Source organism: Bos grunniens, chromosome 23, assembly GCF_055505025.1.
Source record: "Bos grunniens cultivar Pamir isolate PY7600 chromosome 23, Bosgru_T2T1.0, whole genome shotgun sequence".
NCBI lineage: Eukaryota > Metazoa > Chordata > Mammalia > Artiodactyla > Bovidae > Bos > Bos grunniens.
In genome coordinates this window covers 5,936,081-5,959,896 of record NC_141187.1, presented here as the reverse complement: position 1 = coordinate 5,959,896, position 23,816 = coordinate 5,936,081, and the positions used below count along the sequence as shown (strand labels likewise).

Sequence of the window (23,816 nt, the reverse complement as noted above, 5' to 3'; positions counted from 1 at the left end):
TATCTTAATATGTATCTTAAACTCAGGATCCCCAAAGTGGAGCTGCTGATTGCCCCCCACCCCCAGACCAATTTCACCTGCAGATGAACCAATTTCACCTGCGAGCAACTTCCCAGGCAAAACAAACACTGTAGTCAAAACATACTCTGGCCTCTCACCTCCACAACCAATCTGTCAGGAAATCCTTACTCATTTTACCTTCATTTGAAACTCAGCCACCCTCACCAGCTCCATGACTGGCTCTGGTCCACGCTGCTATCCTCTCTTTCCTGAATCACTGCCACATGCTCACTGCTATTCCTCCTGCTCTGCACTGTCCCCATCCCATCAACACAGCCAAGTGGACCAAGCGTCACGCTCCAGCATAAAGTCTCACAGTGGTTCCTGCATCATCAAGGCTCCCAAGGTTCTACGTGATCCAGCCCCATCACCCTCTGGCCCATTTGCTCTCCTTCACTCTACTCCAAACAGCCTCTGCGCTGTTTTGCACACAGGTCTGCTTTCTCTCACCTTAGTTCCTTTACTTTCAACAACCCCACCCTTCCCTGCAATGCTCTTCCCCTGAATATCTACTTAGACAACGCTCAGAGCTTCCTCAACTCTTAAGCATCATCTTGTCAACAGAGCCTTCACTGACTCCCCTGTTTCATATCCTAACCCCTGCTCTCATATTTCTCACCCCTCCTGCTCTGATTTTTTTTTCCATTTTGCTTACCATCCCTTAATATGTTACACCACTTACTCGTTCACCATGTACACCATTTCTTGTCTGTTTCTTCCCTCTAGAATAGAGTGTCAGCTCTCTAGGGGTAAATATCTTGCCTGGCTCCATTTGGTTCTCTGATACCCCAAATGTCAGAAACAGGGCCTGGCACACAGTAGATACTAAATAATTAAGAACTGAAGAATGGATGCTTCAGAATGTTCCAGGAATGGCTTGAAGCAAAGGAAATACACGCTTTCCGTAACTTATTATGGAATATAATCTGAAAAATCCATAACCTTTGATAATTGTTGAAAAAAATTAAGAATTCCACTTGCATCTGGAATAAAGTAAAATACAAAAGAAAAACAGACCATTACAGAAAATGTCTAGTCATGCTTTATAATGGAACCCTTTTAATTATTTCCAATGCAAAAAAATGAAAGAGGAAAACATTTAGGGTGATGGGAACTGCGAAATAATTTATTTTTAAAGAAGACAGCTAATGTTTTCTTCTAGGAATAAATACTACTTTCATCTGACAGTTGTCTCTGGCAAATCAACATAGAAGTTTGCTATAAAGAGCAGCCTGTTGTAAGGTGTCACCTTCCAGTTTAATTATCCTCAACCTCTAATGAAAATGAAGTCACATCAAAGATCTAAAAGACCTGTCTTAACAGATCCTGTCATCTGCCTTTCATAGTGACATCAGCTAATTATTTAATTAATGTGAGTCTAGCAAAGAAGGTAATGATTAAATCTGAATGCAGAAATCCTTTTACTTCTAGACCAGTGTTATTCCTATGTGTGACTACCTTCATTAAACCATGTAAAACAGAGAGCCAGTAGGAATTTGCTGTGACTCAGGGAGCTCAAACCGGAGCTCTGTGACAACCTAGAGGGGTGGGATGGGGTGGGGTGGGAACAAGGTTCAAGAGGGAGTGGACATATGTATACCTATGGCTGATTCATGTTGATGTATGGCAGAAACCAATACAATATTGTAAAGCAGTTATCCTTCAATTAAAAATAAATTTTAAAAAATTCCTATCATAAAAACACATCAGTCAAAGAAAACATAGAAAACTTGAGCAAGGAAACTCTGACACTTTGTTCATGCATGCATACAATCATTCATGCACTAACTACATTTAGTAAGCAACTACATGCCAACACTGAGCACAGGAGAATGAATACAATTTCTGTCCTTAAGATGCTCACTGTTTTATTAACAATAAACTAAAAGATCTGAAAAAAATAAATATATAGATAATGACAGAAAATGGAGGAAACTGAGCATTTAGCACTCCTCTTCTTTGGGTAAACTTTTAATTGAAATAGCAAAAAAAGTTAACTTTGCCCAAGCAATGAAGCAGCATAAAGTACAATAAGTATAATACCATGAAATGGATAAGTTTGAATATTATATCATTTTTAGGAAAAAGGAATAACTCAAGTCTGGTATTAGTTTGACTAGATAAACTTCTTGATATTTAAAATAAATAAATAAAAATTTTAAAGTGTCAGCTATGCATTAGAGCAAGGGACAGCAATTTATTTTTCCTCAAAAAGGACAGATAATATATATTTCAGGCTACGGGGTTTCCTTCACAATGATTCAGCGTTGCCCCAGTAGCATGAACGCAGGATTTAGGACGTATTGATAAAAGGATGGATGTGACTGTATTTCAAACAAACTTTGCTTATGGGTCCTAAAATTTGAATTTCACATGATTTCTGCATGAAACAAAATATTATTCTAAGTGTTTTTTACACATCTAAAAATGTAAAAACCATTGTTAGGTCATACAAAAACAGGCAATGGCTTATTTTGCCAAATCCTGCATCAGACAGTCATGGGAATATTTATTCATCCATCCTTGTCTTAATAAAAACCATTGAATGTGAATAAAGACCTTATATCCAATAACACATCTGAGTATATGTGAAAAACTATAACTATGTCTATGGCCATTTGAATTCTGTGTTTATAAAAAAAGAAAGTAAAACTTAAAAGTCAAAATAGATCTGTTCCATCTATGCAGCTTTTCATGCAGGCTAAGTGATGTATATACTGCAACATCACATAAAGGTAACGAGCAATGAAATTTATAACAGAATCTGGTTCCAAGAGTCTGATTTCATAGAGCGTTCGGACCATATGCTTAGTTGGTCAGAAATAAAAATTAATGGATACTGAGTAAATGTTGTACCCAAACCAGCAAAGTCTGTAGTTAGCTTTACTAAATGGTTGGCAGAAAAACCTCTGAGAAGAAAGGCAGAGAAATTAGATTTATATTTTTTAAAAACATTGATCGGCAACCCTTCAAATATGAAAATGAGCTGGACATGACGCTGCTCTTGACAAACCCGCCTAGAATTCAAGAGTGTCACCAGAAACTGCTACACATTCTGAAGTCACAGCCAACACTAGAAAAGCATTCCTCAACCACAAGGCAGGTACCACAGACACAGTATTTCTGTTTTGCCTGTTAATGGCAATAATATTGGAAACCAGTGCCAAAACAATGACTATTGTTAAATACTTGTTGCCAATTTGTTTATGATCAATTTCTGGAAAAAAATGCAAATTTATGTTTTACAAGCTATTTGACTATTTTTTCTTCCAGTTTTATTGAGATGTAATTGACATACAGCACTGTACAACTTTAAGATGTACTGCATAATTGTTTGACTTACATCCATCATGAAATGATCACCACAGTAAGTTTAGTGAACATCCATGATCAAGGACTTACAGCTGAACAAGCTGGGTTTAGAAAAGGCAGAGGAACCAGAGACCAAACTGCCAAACATCCACTGGATCATAGAAAAACCAACAGAGGTGGGAGGGGGGTTCAGGATGGGGAACACGTGTACACCCATGGCGGATGCATGCTGATGTATGGCAAAACCAATACAATATTGTAAAATAAAAAATAATAATAATAAAATTTTATTATTATTTATTTTTTTTAATTAATTTTATTTTATTTTTAAACCTTACATAATTGTATTAGTTTTGCCAAATATCAAAATGAATCCACCACAGGTATACATGTGTTCCCCATCCTGGACCCTCCTCTCTCCTCCCTCCCCATACCATCCCTCTGGGTCGTCCCAGTGCACCAGCCCCAAGCATCCAGCATCGTGCATTGAACCTGGACTGGCACCTCGTTTCATACATGACATTTCACATGTTTCAATGCCATTCTCCCAAATCTTCCCACCCTCTCCCTCTCCCACAGAGTCCATAAGACTGTTCTATACATCAGTGTCTCTTTTGCTGTCTCGTATACAGGGTTATTGTTACCATCTTTCTAAATTCCATATATATGCGTTAGTATACTGTATTGGTGTTTTTCCTTCTGGCTTACTCACTCTGTATAATAGGCTCCAGTTTCATCCACCTCATTAGAACTGATTCAAATGTATTCTTTTTAATGGCTGAGTAATACTCCATTGTGTATATGTACCATGGCTTTCTTATCTATTCATCTGCTGAGGGACATCTAGGTTGCTTCCATGACCTGGCTATTATAAACAGTGCTGCGATGAACATTGGGGTACACGTGTCTCTTTCCCTTCTGGTTTCCTCAGTGTGTATGCCCAGCAGTGGGATTGCTGGATCATAAGGCAGTTCTATTTCCAGTTTTTTAAGGAATCTCCACACTGTTCTCCATAGTGGCTGTACTAGTTTGCATTCCCACCAACAGTGTAAGAGGGTTCCCTTTTCTCCACACCCTCTCCAGCATTTATTATTTGTAGACTTTTGGATCGCAGCCATTCTGACTGGTGTGAAATGGTACCTCATAGTGGTTTTGATTTGCATTTCTCTGATAATGAGTGATGTTGAGCATCTTTTCATGTGTTTGTTAGCCATCTGTATGTCTTCTTTGGAGAAATGTCTATTTAGATCTTTGGCCCATTTTTTGATTGGGTCATTTATTTTTCTGGAGTTGAGCTGTAGGAGTTGCTTGTGTATTTTTGAGATTAGTTGTTTGTCGGTTGCTTCATTTGCTATTATTTTCTCCCATTCTGAAGGCTGCCTTTTCACCTTGCTAATAGTTTCCTTTGATGTGCAGAAGCTTTTAAGTTTAATTAGGTCCCATTTGTTTATTTTTGCTTTTATTTCCAATATTCTGGGAGGTGGGTCATAGAGGATCCTGCTGTGATATATGTCAGAGAGTGTTTTGCCTATGTTCTCCTCTAGGAGTTTTATAGTTTCTGGTCTTACGTTTAGATCTTTAATCCATTTTGAGTTTATTTTTGTATATGGTGTTAGAAAGTGTTCTAGTTTCATTCTTTTACAAGTGGTTAACCAGATTTCCCAGCACCACTTGTTAAAGAGATTGTCTTTAATCCATTGTATATTCTTGCCTCCTTTGTCAAAGATAAGGTGTCCATATGTGCATGGATTTATCTCTGGGCTTTCTATTTTGTTCCATTGATCTATATTTCTGTCTTTGTGCCAGTACCATACTGTCTTGATAACTGTGGCTTTGTAGTAGAGCCTGAAGTCAGGTAGGTTGATTCCTCCAGTTCCATTTTTCTTTCTCAAGATCGCTTTGGCTATTCGAGGTTTTTTGTATTTCCATACAAATTGTGAGATTATTTGTTCTAGCTCTGTGAAGAATACTGTTGGTAGCTTGATAGGGATTGCATTGAATCTATAAATTGCTTTGGGTAATATACTCATTTTCACTATATTGATTCTTCCAATCCATGAACATGGTATATTTCTCCATCTATTAGTGTCCTCTTTGATTTCTTTCACCAGTGTTTTATAGTTTTCTATATATAGGTCTTTAGTTTCTTTAGGTAGATATATTCCTAAGTATTTTATTCTTTCCGTTGCAATGGTGAATGGAATTGTTTCCTTAATTTCTCTCTCTGTTTTCTCATTATTAGTGTATAGGAATGCAAGGGATTTCTGTGTGTTGATTTTATATTGGAAGTTTTGGCCACAGCAATCAGAGCAGAAAAAGAAATAAAAGGAATCCAAATTGGAAAAGAAGAAGTAAAACTCTCACTATTTGCAGATGACATGATCCTCTACATAGAAAACCCTAAAGACTCCACCAGAAAATTACTAGAACTAATCAACGATTATAGTAAAGTTGCAGGATATAAAATTTTAAAAGAAAGAAAGAAATCCACTTCACTGACTACGCTAAAGCCTTTGACTATGTGAATCACAACAAACTTTGGAAAATTCTTAAAAGGATCAGAATACTAGACTACCTGACCTGCCTCCTGAGAAACCTGTATGCAGGTCCAGAAGCAATAGTTAGAACAGACATGAAACAACAGACTGGTTCAAAATTGGGAAAGGAGTCAATATGTGTCAAGACTATATATTGTCACCCTGCTTATTTAACTTATATGCAGAGTACATCATGGGAAATGCTGGGCTGGATGAATCATAAGCTGGAATCAAGATTGCCAAGAGAAACATCAATAATCTCAGACATGCAGATGATATAACTCTAATGACAGAAAGTGAAGAGGATGAAACAGCCTATTGATGAGGGACAAAGAGGAGAGTGAAAAAGCTGGCTTAAAATTCAACATTCAAAAAACCAAGATCATGGTATCTGGTCCCATCAGTTCAGTTCAGTTGCTCAGTCATATCCGACTCTTTGCGACCCCATGAATGGCAGCACGCCAGGCCTCCTTGTCCATCACCAACTCCCGGAGTTCACTCAGATTCACGTCCATCGAGTTGGTGATGCCATCCAGCCATCTCATCCTCTGTCATCCCCTTCTCCTCCTGCCCCCAATCCCTCCCAGCATCAGAGTCTTCTCCAATGAGTCAACTCTTTGCATGAGGTGGCCAAAGTACTGGAGTTTCAGCCTTAGCATCATTCCTTCCAAAGAAATCTCAGGGCTGATCCCATCACTTCATGGCAAATAAATGGGGAAAAAGTGGAAACAGTGACAGATTTTATTTTCTTAGGCTCCAAAATCACTGCAGACAGTGACTGCAGCCACGAAATTAAAAGACGCTTGCTCCTTGGAAGAAAAGCTATGACAAATCTAGACAGCATATTAATAACCAGAGACATTACTTTGCAAACAAAAGTTCATATAGTCAAAGCTGTGGTTTTTTCAGTAGTCATGTATGGATGTGAGAATTGGACCATAAAGGCTGAGCACCAAAAAATTGATGCTTTCAAACTGTGCTGGAGAAGACTCTTGAGAGTTCCTTGGAGAGCAAGGAGATCAAACCAGTCCATCCTAAAGGAGATCAACCCTAAATATTCACTGGAAGGACGATGCTGGAGATCAAGTCTAATACTTTGGCCACCTGATGCGAAGAGCTAACTCATTGGAAAAGACCCTGATGCTGGGAAAGACTGAAGGTGGGAGGAGAAGGGGACGACAGAGGATGAGATTGTTGGATGGCATCACTGACTCAATGGACATGAGTTTGAGCAAATTCCAGGAGACAGTGAGGGACAGGGAAGATTGGCGTGGTGCAGTCCATGGCATCACAAAGCGTCGGACACGACTTAGCTACTGAACAGTGATCTCGGATATACACAAAATTAAAGAAATAAAAGATGTTCTTGTTTTCTGATAAGAACTCTTAGGATTTACTCTTTTAACAACATTCATATTAACATACAACAGTGTTAATTATATTTATCATGTTGTATCCTTAGTATTTCTATTATAAGTGGGAGTTTATACTATTTGACTGCCTTCTTCCCGTTCCCCCTTCTCATTTCAATAATACAAATTTAACCTTTGTCTTAGTTTGATTTGTTAAAATTCATTTTATGTTAGAAAAAAGTGAAATGCATGGTAAATAAAACTTCTGAGGTCTACACAGGGCCTCAGTGGTTTGTCCACTAGTCCCTGAAGAAACCACCAGATAAATGGACACATGCTAGGTAAGCTGTGAAGAGCACAAAAGAATATCCAAAAAACTCCACAAACAGGTACAGGATTCTTTGTTTTTTTAAAGTCTGGTGTTAGTGTCTTTGAGGAATAAAATATAGTTAAATCTGTAAAAGAGAAGAAAAAAAAAGTCCAAAATAGAATTCAACATTTAAACAATCAACAGCTTAAACTAGCCAAATAGAACGAGATGCTGTGTCTCAAAACAGAGGAAGAGACATCAACATCTCTTGCTTAATACCCTGGGAGAGGTCACAGACATCAGTCTCCACGCTGTAGGAGTTCATTAATTAATAGAAAATGAAAATGTCAAATGAATGAAGGCATGACGTGCCTATAAAGTGGCAGGGGCAGTGTTACTGGAGTATTCAATAATGTAAATTTTGACATGGCCTTTGGGGTAGAGAAAATCATGATAAATCCCAAATAAATAACACCACTCCCAAAGATGAGGCATTTCAAACGCTACTGCTACCCTGGTTTAATCCCCAAGTCCCACATCCAATGAACCCCTCACCGAACTGACATATAACCCAGTAGGAGTCACAGTTATTTATTTGTGTAGGGATTTGTGTACAAATGTGTGACACAGAACAGACACCACAACACAATAACTGTCTGGTGTGTTCGCTTGACTCTGCTCAGAATGTGTCTTTGTGGATGATGCAGAGGACGTGCTCACCTTAGAGCTTGTTGACATAAAAACCCATCCACAAACCTGTCTCCAAATGCCTGCAAGATGTCTCTGCATGAAAGTTTCTCAAATGCCTCCAACTCACTATTTTGGCTTCTGACCTCATACTCTTTCCATTCCTTCTACTTGGTTAATAGGATCTAGTGGCTCAAGCCAGAAAATTTAATAAATACATTTCTTGATTTTCTTTCATTCTCACTCCTACCCAACATTGAATCTGTCCACACTCCCTTTAAGCGACCACCCTCTAGCCTAGTTAACCTATCAGAGTCCTCTGCACTCTTGGGTACCTCGTACTCCCCCAACATCCTTTCTGGGAACTTGGGCCTAGGATAACCCTTCATCCCTGACTCCTCTTTGCTCTCTGACCTTGAGTCTTTTGCCTTGTTGATGGAATTGCTCTTTTTCTTTTGCCTTTACTTAAAGTACTAATGTTCCCAGTGGAGGATCCATCCTTAATGTTTCTCTCTTACTCCGGTTTCTAGTAAGCACTCAGCTTACTGACTTGTGCTCAGCTTCGAGTCTTGTGCTTCATCTAACCACTGGGGCTCAAGGCTGCGTGCGCCTTACATATTCCACTCACACACCCATCTCTGGAGTCCTGCTAACTCCATTCCATGTATTTTGGATCCCACTTCCCTTGTCTCCAATCTATAATCTTCATTGCTTGGAGGGTTAGACTAGATTCCTAATCATATTTTGGCATCCAGTTTCTCCCTTTGGCATACCATCCTTCTTTCTGATGCCAAATTGAACTTTTTAAAAATGCGTATCTGATGGTGACACTCCTTTTCCCAAATGCCTGCATGGAAATACCACAGTTACTGACCATTATGACTTGGTCCCTGCATAACTTTCTAGCTGATATCACACTGCTCTCATACAAGAATACTAGCGCTCCATGGCCATCAGACACTGCTATGTGGTTCTGTAACTGCATATAAGTTCTGAAATGACTTCACCTCCATTTATGAAAAGTATCTATTTTTTCCCATTGGAATCATGCTCTATCCTTACTGATCCCACACTTCCTTGTACCTACTCTAGTAGAATTGATCTCCTGATAATTACTAGCATGCACGTCTTTGCCACTGTCTAAGGGAATGCCTTTTCAGAAGCAAGATTCTGATGCTACCCATCTTGCATGATCATGTAGTTAATGCTGTGTCACACTGTGACACATTCATTTAACAATGAATAAATATTTTGCAATAAACCACACCCAGACATATCATCTCTAGAATTCTCTCTAGATAGAAACTTGACAATAAGTGATCAGCGGAATGGGTACGGATGCAAAAGTCTGAACTCTTTAGGCACCAGTTCGGAAAAATCAAACCATAATTTGGTAATAATGATTATGTTTAACCCTGAATAAGTATACACAGTGTTCTCCATTCTTTATACCCATTAACTCATTTAATCCTTGCAACTCATGTAATTTTATTCTGTGAGGCAGGTATCATTAATGTTCTCACTTTCCAGATGAAGAAATAGATGTAACATGCCCTGTCCAAGATTACACAGCTACTAAGAGGTGGACCCAGGGTTAAATGACAGAAGGAAAGATAAAGGTACAGATGAATGGGGCTTCCCAGGTGGCTCAGTGATAAAGAATCCACCCGTCAAGCAGGAGACACAGGTTCTATCCCTGGGTCAGGAAGATGCCCCGGAGAAGGAAATGGCAACCCACTTCAATATTCTTGCCTGGGAAATCCCATGGACAGAGGAGCCTGGAGGACTACAATTTCATAGTGTTGCAAAGTCAGACACAACTGAGTGTGCGCGTGAACACACACACACACACACACAGATGAATAGATAGATAAAAAGATGGATCGAACTAGATCTAGGTAACAAGCTAACTATTATTTGAGAAGGGATCTTCAAAATTTTGCATATTCAGAGCTTTTAGTGTTAATTACTATAAAACCATGTGGATTAAAACCATTCTCACTGGTGCAGCCTTGCAGGATTTTTACTGCAGCATTGATTTTGAAAGCCCCAATTTAAAAGCCAAAATGTCTTTTTAAGAGTGACATGACTAAATAAATTCTGACAAAAGGAGTGGCGGATTCATTTTGATATTTGGCAAAACTAATACAATTATGTAAAGTTTAAAAATAAAATAAAATTTAAAAAAAAGGAGTGTTGAATATATTGTAGCAGTATAAAAACATGAAGTCACTAATTTGAAAGATGGTTGAAATATGTTGTTTAAAAAATCCATAAGACCAACTATATGATACCAAGAGTGAACATTAGGTAAACCATAGACTGTAGTTGATTGTGATGTGTCCGTGTAGGTTCATCTTTGGTAAGAAATGCACCACCATGGTGAGTGGTGTTGATAGCAGAGGAGACGATGCATTTGTGGGGTAGGGAGTACATGGGGAATCTATGTACCCTCCTTTCAATATTGTGAACTTAACTGCTCTTAAAAAAGTTCATAAAAATAGGAACCCTCCTAGACTGTTGGGGAGAATGTAAATTGGTGCCCACTATGGAGAACAGTCTGGAAGTTTCTTTAAAAAGTGAAAATAGAACTATCATACCATCCAGCAATCCCACTTCTGAGTGAGAAAACTATAATTTGAAAAGGCACATGCACCCCAGTGTTCATAGCAGCACTATTTACAAAATTGAGACACGGAGACAATTTAAATGTCCAACAAGAGGTGAATGGATAAAAAAAGAAGTAATAAACATGTATTGATACAATGGAATATTACTCAGCCATAAAACAGATGAAATAATGCCATTCGCAGCAACATGAATGGACCTGCAGACTATCATACAAGTGAAATAAGTAAAACAGAGAAAGACAAATATTATGTGATACACTTATATGTGGAATCCTAAAAAAAAAAAAAAAAAAGATACAAATTAACTTATGTACAAAGCAAAGACAGGCTTAGATATAGAAAACAAGCTAATAGTTACCAAAGGGGGCTGGAAGAGGAGAGAGAAATTAGGAGTTTGGCATCAGCAGATATACACTACTGTATATAAGACAGATAAATAACAAGGAACTACTGTACCACACAGAGAGTGATAGCCGGTATCTTATTATGACCTATAAGAGAAATGAATCTGAAAAAGAATATGTATCTATATAACACATGATAAAATCATATTCTCCAAAAGTGACGCATATAGGGAGGAAAAAACTTGGAAGTACTTGTATTATGTTGATAACAGTATATCAGCATAACTTATCTTAAAAGAATTAAGTGATTAAAGAAGAATTTTAGCTTTATTTGTGATTATTTTTAAAAAATAAAATTATGTATTAATTATATAGCAACATACTCTAAACAAATAATTTCAATGGATTGTTCTTTCTGGTTTTGATTAAAATGTTTGTCCAAGAGGAATGACTTTACATTGTATCCATTAGGCAAGATATAGCACCTGTCAGAGTTGGGAGTTGCAGGCAGGGCACCAGTGGTCGTGATACCAAGCTTGTGATAAGCACCTTTTCAAGCAGTTCTGCAGTAAACAAGAACTTGCTCTGTGCCTTGCAAATACTTTAAATTTTGAATGCTCTATTGTTTTTGCATACTGATATAGTCCTTCAAATAGCATCTTGCTCTTGGTAGGTGCTTTAAAATCTTATCAACTTAGTGCCTCTCCAACCCAAAGGGTGGTAACGTTAATATTCAGCTATTGCCTACATTTCCTTTCCCCTAAACCCAAGTTCAAAGGAAAATCAACTGTGGTGGCTCATTGTGAAGTAAGTAACATCTCTCACAAAGTGTCTGCTCAAAGTTCTTGCTAAAAACCTAAAGAGCAGCAAAGACAGAGGGTTTCGGCAGAAAGTCTACGGGCAGTGGTTCTATATATGCACAGCTGAAAAAGGAAGCTAGTTCTCCCAGACGGTGACCATGTTAATTTCCTGAATGTGTGTTGGTGCAGTTGCTGTTTTGTGTTGGACACTGTTCTAGGTTCTCCCACAGGGGCACAGAATAGTAAAAGGGCACTAAGAAGTCAGAAGACAGGACTCTTTGAAAGAAGAAAGGGATGAGGTAAAGACAGCAAGAATGACCTGGGTTCTGCACTGTTGGAGATTTTTAACATTTGAGAATATACTTTGCAAAAAAAAAAAAAAAAAATGCAACCAAGCAAACTTCTAATACATCTCTCCATTCTCCCTACTGACCCCCTTTCTTAGTTACAGCATCTTCACACAGTGTTTCAATCATGGATAATTTTAAAATTTCACTAGCATTTCAAGTCTCCTAAGTATCAGATTTTATGTTTATATTAAACCCCTGTCTTTTGGGTCAAATCCTACGAGAACTTTTCCCGTCTGCTTGATTACTACCTATTGAAAGGTTAAGTCTCATACACACAGACCAACTACTTTCTTTCTTCTTATTATCAAAATATGAACATGTTCCAAAACCACCTACTACATATTTCACAGAAATGGGTGCCAATGACACACTTTTTGAAAAGAAAATATTGGTCTATATTAGAATAATTTTGTACTCTAAATGGTGTTAGGAAACTGGTGAAAAGTTACGTGATTTCTGCTTCATGTGTTTTATTCATTTCTAGTTATAGAAGCACATTTGTTACCTGTGGTCAGGAAGGGAAGATAAATAGATTTCACCAATAGGGAGAAAGACTTAGATGATTTCATTTGCTGCAATGCCTCTGCCAGAGTCATTACCAGCTCTAATAATACGCAGGTGACTTTTCCCTTTGAAATTTTCTCAAAAATTATTTACTGTTCTATTCAAGATTTAACAAATCTTTTTCTTAATGCAATCTGCTACATTAAATTAAAAACATTTCAACCCATTTCAGAACCATTCTATATGAAAAGAAAAATATACAACTTTGACAGGCTAGTATTTACAAGGAAGAAAAGTTCTTAGAAAGTTATTTTTCTCCATCTTTCATATTAAGCAATTAAAATTTTTGCCAAACTAAATATCTTGTGAAGATCTTTATAAAATAGCCTTGTAATAAGGTACTAATATCACATTTACTTTCAAGTGAAAAAGACAGTGAAGCTTATTTGATGGAAAATTATTTTAAAGCATGATTTCTGTGTAGAATGTAATTTACTATAATGCAATTTCATAGAACCCTTCCTTGTGCTTCTGTTGCTAGATACATAAAATAGACTTCTCTCTAACACACTTCTCCTGTGCCTTCACTCTAGGAGGGTTCCAGTGAATTCCACTTAGTATTTTTGCTAAGAGTCCCAGGATCAAAAAAAATTCTATATATTTTTGTTTTATTTATAATCATTAATGGCAAACACTGTGTGGATGTGTCTTTCTGGAAGAGCAAAACATTCGTATTTGCTGAAATACCTATGCAGAGGTCATATCTGTTTTGTTCACCAGCTCATTCACGGTGCCTCACAAGTACACTGCATATGGTGGCCATCGACACAGAAGAAGACGCATTTTACAAATGAACAAACACTTTGTACTAACTAGCGATGTTCTAGGGTAAGTTTTCTCCTTCAAATAGGTTTATTTTTCATAGATAAGACAATTCCTAGGAATAAAATAGCCATCATTTTCATCTAAGAACAGCTTATAAAAATTTGTTTGCAACTGAACTAAACAAGGTACTCATTGGTACAAAGTATATAATTAAACTACTTCAGATTTTATCATGTAGATAAGTTCAGATCAAGTGTATTTTTTATCTATCAATTAATAGATTAAATTGCAAGTACAGTGGGATCAACTGTGCATTTACAACATTTTGTTTGATTTTATATGAGCATGTATATGTATACACACACTCAAAGCAAATTATCCACATAACATCTCTCTAAATAATTAATGGGAATATAAATATTAACTTAATTTCCATACAATCTACCCTGCTTCTTTTGGCAGAAAAATTAAGCTCATGATTCACATGTACTGTTTTAAGTACCAAAGGAATATTTTTATTTTGAATTTACTTGTTACCCATCCATATGTGAGATTCCTGGGAAAGGTCAGCTCACAAGTTGTGGAGTTCAGTTTGGACTAGCTTTTGTTGATGTAGCCATTTAATAATTTTATTATTGCCAGCTTGATTTGAATTTGAATTGCATCTTTCAGCAGATTTAGGTAAGTCCCACTTACTTGAAAATGAATTGCTGAATGATTTGCTAATGAAACATTTGGGGGATGCGAGAAACACGGCTGGATGATTTAATAGACCAAATGAGGGTATACCAGGGGGTAAATTTACTGTGGCTACTTGATTTGCAACATACGACCCCATAACTCTCTGTGCAGAACTGCAGCTCTGGTTTTATCTTACCTCCAACACTGGACATTCTAGAGGAGTCCTGATGAGAGCCGGATTTATTGCGGTTTTGATTTTTTCTCTTGTTGGCTGCTCTCACAGATCGGAGAAGTACCTCACTCGCCTTGAAGAAGGCCACCATGAACGGCTGTTTTGACTGAGGCCCATGTCGTCCCACGAGGCCGGCCGACTTCACGTTGATGCTGTGACCTGGAACCAAGGAAGGGGCACTGGGTTTATTAAGAAGAGATGAAGTTCAGCTGCTGAGGGGTGAGCTCAGAGGGTCCGTGGAAAAAGGTAAATGTTTGAAAACACCATCAGAACCTTTTATTTGCGGGCCAAAGAATCTCATAAACGTGGAAAATGTACTGTTACAGACGATTATCCATTCTTGGCTTTCCATTTCGTATCTCCCTTTAGCCACACAACACCCCCAGGCCTTCACTCTTGGGCTCTTTCTCAGACCTGAAAGTTGGTAACGTTCTAAATGGCTTGACCACCATCAGGCTGGAAATGTCCGTGTTAACCAGTGATTTCAGAAATATTAGCTACAGGCACTTCTGCATTAAATGCCTTATAATTTTCCTTTGTGTGATTAAAGCTGGATAGCTGGCTGGGTGTTTCTACTTTTCCCTGCTTCTTTGGAGACTTTCCAGGGTTGATAAACCCCCTCCTCACTTCGGGCCTGTGCCCAGCAAACTTTACAAAGCTGTGATCCACTTAAAGCACTTCAAAGAACCTTCCAGAGGCCCCTGCTGGGCATGGAGCTTTACTTTAAGCACCAGGTCTTTCTCTATGTAGAGGATTTTGAAGCAAACATGAAAACTTCAAAATTTTCTCTGCGCTTGGACACACTTGAATGATGTTTACTGAAAGGATTTCAGAGGATGCAAATCAAGCCTGGAAATGCTCAGAAAGGAGAAAAATTCCAGATGAGCTTAGTCTAAAGCAGTCTGTGTCCTAGAGCCTTCTGAGTCCACTGCGGTGGGTGTTTATCAGAAAAGGAGTGCGCACAGGGTCTGCGCTATAGTGGGTGAGAAGTCAGCTGCCCTAGAGACTAGAAGTAGATGTTGATCACGTGCTTCTCCCATTGGAGTAGCAAAAATAATACTCATCACTATAACAACATCAAATGCATTTGGAGCACTTGCTATGTACACTAGGTATTCTTTTATTTTTTAATATTTTTATTGTGATAAAAGTCACAAAATATTAATATAAAATATACTATTTTAACCATACCTTGCACAGTTCAGTGGCACTAAGTACATTCACACTGTTGTGCGACTCCAACCATCATCCATGTCCTGAATTTTTCACCTTCCTAAACTGAAACTCGTGTCACTATTAAACGCTAGTCCCCGTCCCCCTTCCCCATCTCTTTCAACACCTGCAGCCACTGGCATCTACCATGATACTTTCTGACTCTGTGATAGGCAATTTTCTTAGTGGTTTCCATGCATTATTTGATTTGATTTCACAAATACCTTAGGAGTTAGGCATTTGTTATACATTTTACAATTCACTCTTGTTATGATCTTCTCATTTAAAATAAATATCCCAGAAAATTATATGTGTGTGTGTGTTTTTATGTATGTACGTGCATATATATAAAGAAAACTATTGACCGATAAAAATTTCAGTGAAAATTACCCAGAGAGAATGAAGTATTTAACTTTAAGTTGTACATTTAGTTGAAAATTACTCAAAGCTCATGCAAAAACAAATTCTACTCCAGATACAAAAGTTACCAATCTTTTCAGAGTAATATATCATGTGGTTAGAAATACGTGCATGATTGGCTGTGCCTTGCCCCTGGAGGGATGTGCCAGTTTTCTTAAAATATTTATTCAGTCAAGACTGTGCAGCAGCTTCAGTGCATTATAAGACCTAACCCACCTTGGAAGAAAGAAATCAAGTCCCTGAAATGGCATCAGTGGCATTTTAGCAAATAAACTCTTGCTCTTAACACAATTTATTTTGGCAGCATAAACACTTTAGTGTATACTTGTATCGTGCAGGGACCTTCTACCGTCAGAAAACGAGACTGTGTTAAGTGAGGTGGTGCAGCTGTTGCAAGGGACACAGAAGTCCTTCAAATGTGGAGATATTGGTTGAAAAAATGCATGTGTGTCAATGCAGACAGCATTCACTGGTGTCCTCAACAATCGCTCATTGGGAAAACTTGTTACATTCCTACAAACGTGAAAATAGCCGCTCCCTTCCCAAATGCCACTCCACTCCATCCTAGCAGAGAAAGAACTTCAAAATAATCAGAGCAGTAAACCTTAAACAAATAAGCCTATGGGTTTCTCTTTTAAATGCAAACTTACAGTGGCTCCATGCCAGAGTCTATATTTCTTAGAAAACCTCTATCACTGGCATAAATGAAAGAGGCAGTTTGATTTGTGGTCAGAGTAGTTTCCATTCTACTTCCACTGTAACAAATGTATTAATTCAGCTCAGACTTCCTCCTTCTGGCAGCCCTTTTGCTGTAAAAAGAGAAATTAGAAGTTCCAGCCAAATACCATACCTTGAACTGACCCACCTCGATACATAAACACTTTTACAACATGTTTATTCAGGTGTAGCCCTTGAAATTGGTTTAAGATGTTTCCAGTGACAGAGAGCACAGCAAAAGAAAAAAAGAAAACCAGAACTGAGAAACCTGACTGTGATGGACTAGAATAACTGGCGATCTGTTCTTTAAATTTTGGATTTTTTTTTTTTTTCTGTCCTGGAACACAACATAAAAAGTATTTGTTGAGCTTTGAGTTTGATGTTTTAATGAAGTGTTAATTTAACAGGAACGAAATTTTTTACTTGTATACACGGATAACTGCAGAAATCATTTTTAGTAGATGATCTTTCTAATATTGAAATAGGTTGCCACACGACACAGAAATGGAATACAATACAATCAGTTTTCTATTCATTACAACACACTGACCCTATTCTCATGAAATAGGCACTGAGCCCAAAGTTCCAAATGTCTTTGGTTTATAAGAGGGTACCTTTTGTAATTATTTGAAAGACTTTCAATATTTTGATTTTTATCTCTGGAGAAAGAAGATTGCTCTCAAGATTTATGCTTTGAAAACTATAAAGGTGTGTGTGTGTGTGTGTGTGTGTGTGTGTGTGACAAATACGGGTTTCTTGGTCTTTACAAAGGGGGACATTGTGTGTGAGGCAAAGTCCCCTTCAAACAAACGTGAACTCCTTTTAAAATAACTTTTGATATTATTAAGTTTCCTCTTGGTTTCCTTTCCACTTCAGCAATGAGGTGACTATTAAGATTCCATAAGTTAATACTTGCTCAGTGGGTCTTGATCTTGAGCCACACCATGGAAGCATTATTTGGCCTTCTCCTTCAGACACATTACACCTCCACTGATGATGTTGACTGAACCTTTTGAATAGGGCTGAACAGTCGTTCTCCTTAGAAGTGCTAAAGAAATCCAGACTCTATTGCAGGTATTAAAAGTAGGGAATCTTTCATAAAGTCTATTTAACAATGCTGACTTTTACTATTTAAGATACAGGGTGATTTAGATACTGCAAATATATCAGTAAAGAAACCTATGTGAAACATTGTGATTTAGGAAAACCATTATGTACGTAGGCGTGTATTACAGTGGTTTTATTTTTCAAAGCTAATCCTCATTTTTGACTTCTCATTAGAAAACGTGGATAGGAAACAAGGTCCTGCTGTACAGCACGTGGAACTATGCTCAACACCCTCTGATAAACCATGATGGGAGAGAATATGAAGAAGAATGTATATGTAAATATACGCATTGGCTCAGATGGTAAAGCATCTGCCTGCAATGCGGGAGACCCGGGTTCAATCCCTGGGTCGGGAAGATCCTCTGGAGAAGGAAATGGCACCCCACTCCAGTACTCTTGCCTGGAAAATCCCATAGACGGAGAAGCCTGGTAGGCTACAGTCCATGGGGTCGCAAAGAGTCGGACATGACTGAGTGACTTCACTTTCACTATGACTATACTATATATAAAGAATATATATATATATCACTGAAAAATTAAAATATAAAAGAATATAAACTGGAAATAAAAATGACCTGGGGAAATAAAAAGAGTAATAAAATGGTGATAAGGGACACCAACTTGGAATCCACGCTTAATCATTTTAGGATTCAGACAAGTCTAGGCATAGCTAGAAGATGGGTAAGCAAAACATCAGGCATATATTTGGAAGAGAATAGAAAGACCTAAAGGGAGAGAACTCATCATAAGGAAAAGGTGAAGCCCTAGAGTACAGATTCAGAATAATGTCCCAGTGAGTATGAGGAAGCAGGGATTTTGAGTCTGTAACTCAGTCTTCCTTCTGGCCTTGCTCCAATGTTTGCATGATGAATTCCTTAAGAACCAAGGGGATTCATGGAAATCTAACAGATCTATTTTTACCCAAAGTCCCTATAAAATCCTGAGAGAGCAAGGGAGCCCTACTTTGGCGTTTGGTTAATGATGCAACACAAGTGATGGCCAAAGATTCTTCCTACCTCAGAAAAGTGGTTTCCAAGTAGCTCCACACTGGTACAAGACGGCAGCCCCAGGATGTAGGTGGGTTCAGATGACCTACTATAGCAGCGTCAGCTTCAGAGAGTTGCAGCAGTTCAGAGGTATGCCAAGCAGCAATCTGATGGCTTTGGAGGTTTTAAGGTAGATCCAAAACCGTCTCAAAGTGAGGGGCAGGGCAAGTGATGGGAATAAATGGTCCTAGAACAGGAGGACACTTTCTTTATGTCACATCCATGTCCTGATCTTGTTCACTGGAAAGAGGAAATGGGCAGGGTGAGAGCAAGAGAGGGAGAAGAACTTGATTGTTGGGATTTGTTCAAGTTTAAATTCAGTTGGAATCTCCCACACAAAATGGGAGAGGAGATAGAAAAGCTTCTCTGAAGGATATATCAGCATTCCAGTGATTTCACTGATGGCAACGGGACCCAAAAGAACATGGAGCCCAATTATCCCAGGTTTATGTATCACAGAATTCTTGGATTATAAAATAAAAGGGGTGATCAGGACAAGTATGGGAGTCCAGAGTTATCATCTTTCACATTTGAACAAAGAATGCCCATTAAATCTTTCCATGTGAATTTTTTTAGAACTATTCCTATTTTGGCCATCTTGCTTTCATTTCAAAATTACTGTACAGTATCAAGGGAAGAGGAAGAATTTGAGAAGTGAATATTGGGACATTTCTCAGTTTTATTAACTGCGAAATGAATAAAGATGGAGTTAGGATAGTATCTTCTAAGGAAATAATTATTCTTTTCACACAAGAATCATTAGGAAAGTATGCGATGCTGGAGCTTTAACCTACACATTTTGCCATAACTGAAGATAAAGATTCCAGATTTGCTCCCCTGATCTGTATGACTTTATATAAGTCCTGGGTGTCAGAGTATTGTATTCATGTCTGCCTCTGAACACAACTATTTAAAGTTTGGAATCATGCAGAAGGTACACTGGCAAACCAAGGATCCATCCTCAACTGATTCGTTTTGTATTTCAGACTGTTTTTTGGGGGAAAATGTGACTTTTGAAATGTTTATTTCTTTAGAAACAGGGTTATTAAAGGAGCCTCTGACATAAAACAGCTCTTTAGAGACATGTTGATGTTATAAGGATAAGTGGTTCCAAATATGAGCATTCAGTTTCCTCCAGAATACACAATTTGAAAAACATTCATTTGAGGATTTATCAGAGCCCAAACATTGATATCACTGTAAGATGTTAGCATAAATTCCACTGGGTTTTTTTTCCCCCTATAAACCCACAGTAATTGAATGCTTAACCCAAAACACCTGTGATGAAACTTGTGCACAAATTACCTATTCTTCACTTCAGAAGAGCTCACAGCATCCGCTGTGGGCTAGTTCACAGAAAACAAATCACTGCACTGTTTCTTATTCACATACTCTCTTGCTTTTTGCTTAGTTTCAATCTGTGATTAAATTTGATTTTGGTGCTCTTAAATTATAGTTCCCCGGCTCTAAATTATACTGGAATTGTACCTTTTTTAGAAACAGATGATTTAAAATGTGCAGAATTCTCTACCAGGCATATAGACTAAATCATTTTTATATCCGATTTTAAGGAATGTGGGGGAGATAGAATTTTGTCTACTTAAATTCCATATACATTTTAACTCAGTGAAATCTTAAACTAAGCAAATTGCAATCTAGCTATGAATTTCAACTGTGTTATAACTTGATGAAAAATTTGCAGTTTCTATTTTTATAGTAAAAGCACAGACCTATTGCCAGATATTTGAAGTATCATAAATAGAATTTTACATTCATGCTCAGAATTTTCCTGTTGTGAAGATGGTTTACATTGCCTTGTAATCTCAAACAAAAACAAGGAAAAGCTGGGATTTTAAACTATTTCAGTGATACTTAAAACTCCCAGTAATGTGGTATTAGCAAATTACATATATTCTTGAACTTCAGAGTGCAAGGTGGTTAGAATTTTTAGTGATTCTTCATGGTGATTCTGAGCTTTTATTTAACACTATTTAACAAGCCAGGTGCTTCATGCAATCCCTTTGCTATATTTAAATTTAAAAGAGTAAATTAAAAATAACTACTTCATCTTATATTAAGTATTATATATTAGCAATTATATATATATATATTCATTACTAAAAAGTGTCAACAAGAAAAGAACGGTCAAATGTAATAATGTGTGCAAATAAGGAAAGAATTCTGTGGCTGATGATAAAGAGGAAAAGATAACACTGGAGGTATGACACCCACAGAGGACAGCTGGGGAGCAGCTCCTGAGGAGCCAGCATGAGCTGGGGTTGAGTTATACCGGCAGACAAGAAATGCAGTTGCAGTTTTTGGTAACATTGCAATGGAAGAAATTCATTTTCCTCTAGGATTGGGATACGTGAAGGATAGAGAAGTTTGAAGGAGGAAAAGATTTTTTAAGGAGTGTCAATTCTTTGTGAAAAGTTTGTGGAAGGAATCGTTATCATCTACCTGAGAAAATCATGGAGGTGAGAAAAGAAATTGGGATTCTCCGTTAGAAATATGGGTATCATGGCTCAAGGCAAGATAGGGGGAAACTCAAACAGCTGAGACCTGCAGTTCAAGAGGCTTCTGGAGGGGGGCCGGGGCAGAAGGAAGAAAGGAAGAGAAACATAAAGGAGCAGGGCCAGAGGTTTGTGCCTCATGGGGGAAGCTTTCCAGAACGCGCAAATGTTTTATTGTGCTTAGGGTGGGCCTGAGTGATGGAAAAGGATTAGTCTCCTTCCAGGGACATTGTCTGAAACACAGCGGCTCACCGTCTCAGGCGGGACCAGCCTCACAAATGCTTTTTACTGAAGCTCTCTTTTCAGCTAGTGGAAATATGAATCTCAAACTAGGAATTGTAGTTTACCTTCACATAAGCACTTACTTTTTAATAGCTCTTCTCTTTATATATAGAGCCTTTCCCCTGAGGCCCTAAGAGTTTTACAGACATCATCTGTCACACGCCCCCAAAAGCTTGGTTACAGTTGGTCTTACAGGTCTCATTTATTTTAAGAAAGCAGAAACATTCTTTTCACAAAACCATGGGAAGAGTGAATTATTTTTAGTATCTTTTCCAGTTCTTATGTGACTTTTTAAAATAAGAAACGTGTACACACACATACACGTCTTTCCTTTAAAATCACAGGAGAGTTCAATAAAACTATAATGAAAGCAGGATTTCAGCAGAAATCAACCAAAAAGTTTTTAAAAACTATATATTACTACGTGTTAAGATATCAATGAAGAAAAGCTTTTAGACGTCAAGCCTCGTTTGGGTTTGTTTCATAGCACTGAAATTAATTTCAGACGCTGAATTTTATCTGTAGTGGATGAAAGTGGTCTTTGCAATGAACTTAATGCAGTTACTTGGGAAATTTATGAGTCTCTAAAGGAAACATTCTTTTTTACCAGCTTATATGACAGATTATGCAAAAAGAACTTTTATCATATAGAAAAACATAGTTCATTAAATGTTTGACCTTCCCTTTCAATTTGATACATGAACCTATGAAATGATCATAAGCTACTTCTAGAAGCCTTAGAATAGTGCAGAACTACCAAAATGCAAGAGAAATAAATCATTTTGACGCTTAATAAAAAGAAAGAGTGAAAGGAGTAAAAGATACTTTCCAAAATACACATAGTGAAAGCCTGATACTGGATACCTAATGTATATACCATGATAAGTGTCTACTTTTTGTCAAAAAAGAAAAAAAACGGAGTTAAGATATTTGGGACTTAGTTTAATCCTTCACATATGATGGTTGGATCACAAACCATTCTTTTGAGTGAAGAAAAGTGGAGCCTTACTTACACATAAGGGACCAAGTGAGACCTCATGATTCCATGGTGGCCCCCAGAGCAAAAGCATCCTACTGAGCTGTCTGGAAGCAAAATAACAGGTACTTCCCAGGTGTTTACTTACTGGTCCGCTCGAGTCAGAAACACACCTCAACTGTCATGCTTCTATCATTTTATTACCTCCCAGAGAAATCATGTGAGTACCTCCACTCATAAATAGAGCTGATACCCAAAAGTCATAACCAGCAAGCCTTTCAGAGGGGTCAGGGAAACTGGGAATTGAGGAGAGGAGCCAATTCAATGTTTCTAAAGTTAAAAAGGAAGAAGCAGCTGCCATGTTGACATGTGGTAATTTAACAGTTGTTTTACACACAATGTCTTATGTATTCTTCCCAGTAAAATAATGATTATACTTTTTAAAGGAATAAATAAAGGTCTGAGAAGGGTCATGTTTTTAAGTCATCCCTGCCCACTCTATTCCTTTCAGCACACAGAGTGCCCTTTTGTTAGGGATTCTTTAGGGCTAATGCCTTCCTCTTGGGTCTCTGCTCCCCACCTTGAGAAGACTGGAGGAAATCCAAACATCTCCTGGGTCTGGCAGTGACATCTACACTGCATCTGTCAAGGATGCTGTGGTAGCTGCTAGTTTTGTGACGTTTAAGGTAGAGGACAGGGAAGCCTGGCGTGCTGAAGTCCATGGTACCACAAAGAGTCAGATACAACTTAGCAACTGAACAACAACAACACAACTTAGCAACTGAACAACAGCAACAACATCAAGAGGGAAGACCACTCAACACTTCCTACATCCACAACACGGGTGGTCCCCCTACCCCTTTCCATTCCTTTCAAATTAAAACTTGACTAGTTTGACTACAGAGAAATTATAACCCAT

At 37.9% G+C, this 23,816-nt stretch overlaps 1 protein-coding gene across 1 annotated transcript in view; it reads right to left on the bottom strand.

Moving 5' to 3' along the window:
• The window catches only part of BMP5 (bone morphogenetic protein 5), a 143,710-nt gene that overhangs the window by 8,375 nt on the left and 111,519 nt on the right, over nucleotides 1-23,816 (bottom strand). Inside the window, exon 4 of the mRNA XM_086370612.1 lies at nucleotides 14,589-14,783. Within this exon, the coding sequence (XP_086226738.1) occupies nucleotides 14,589-14,783 (195 nt within the window). The remainder of the gene's footprint in view (nucleotides 1-14,588; nucleotides 14,784-23,816) is intronic.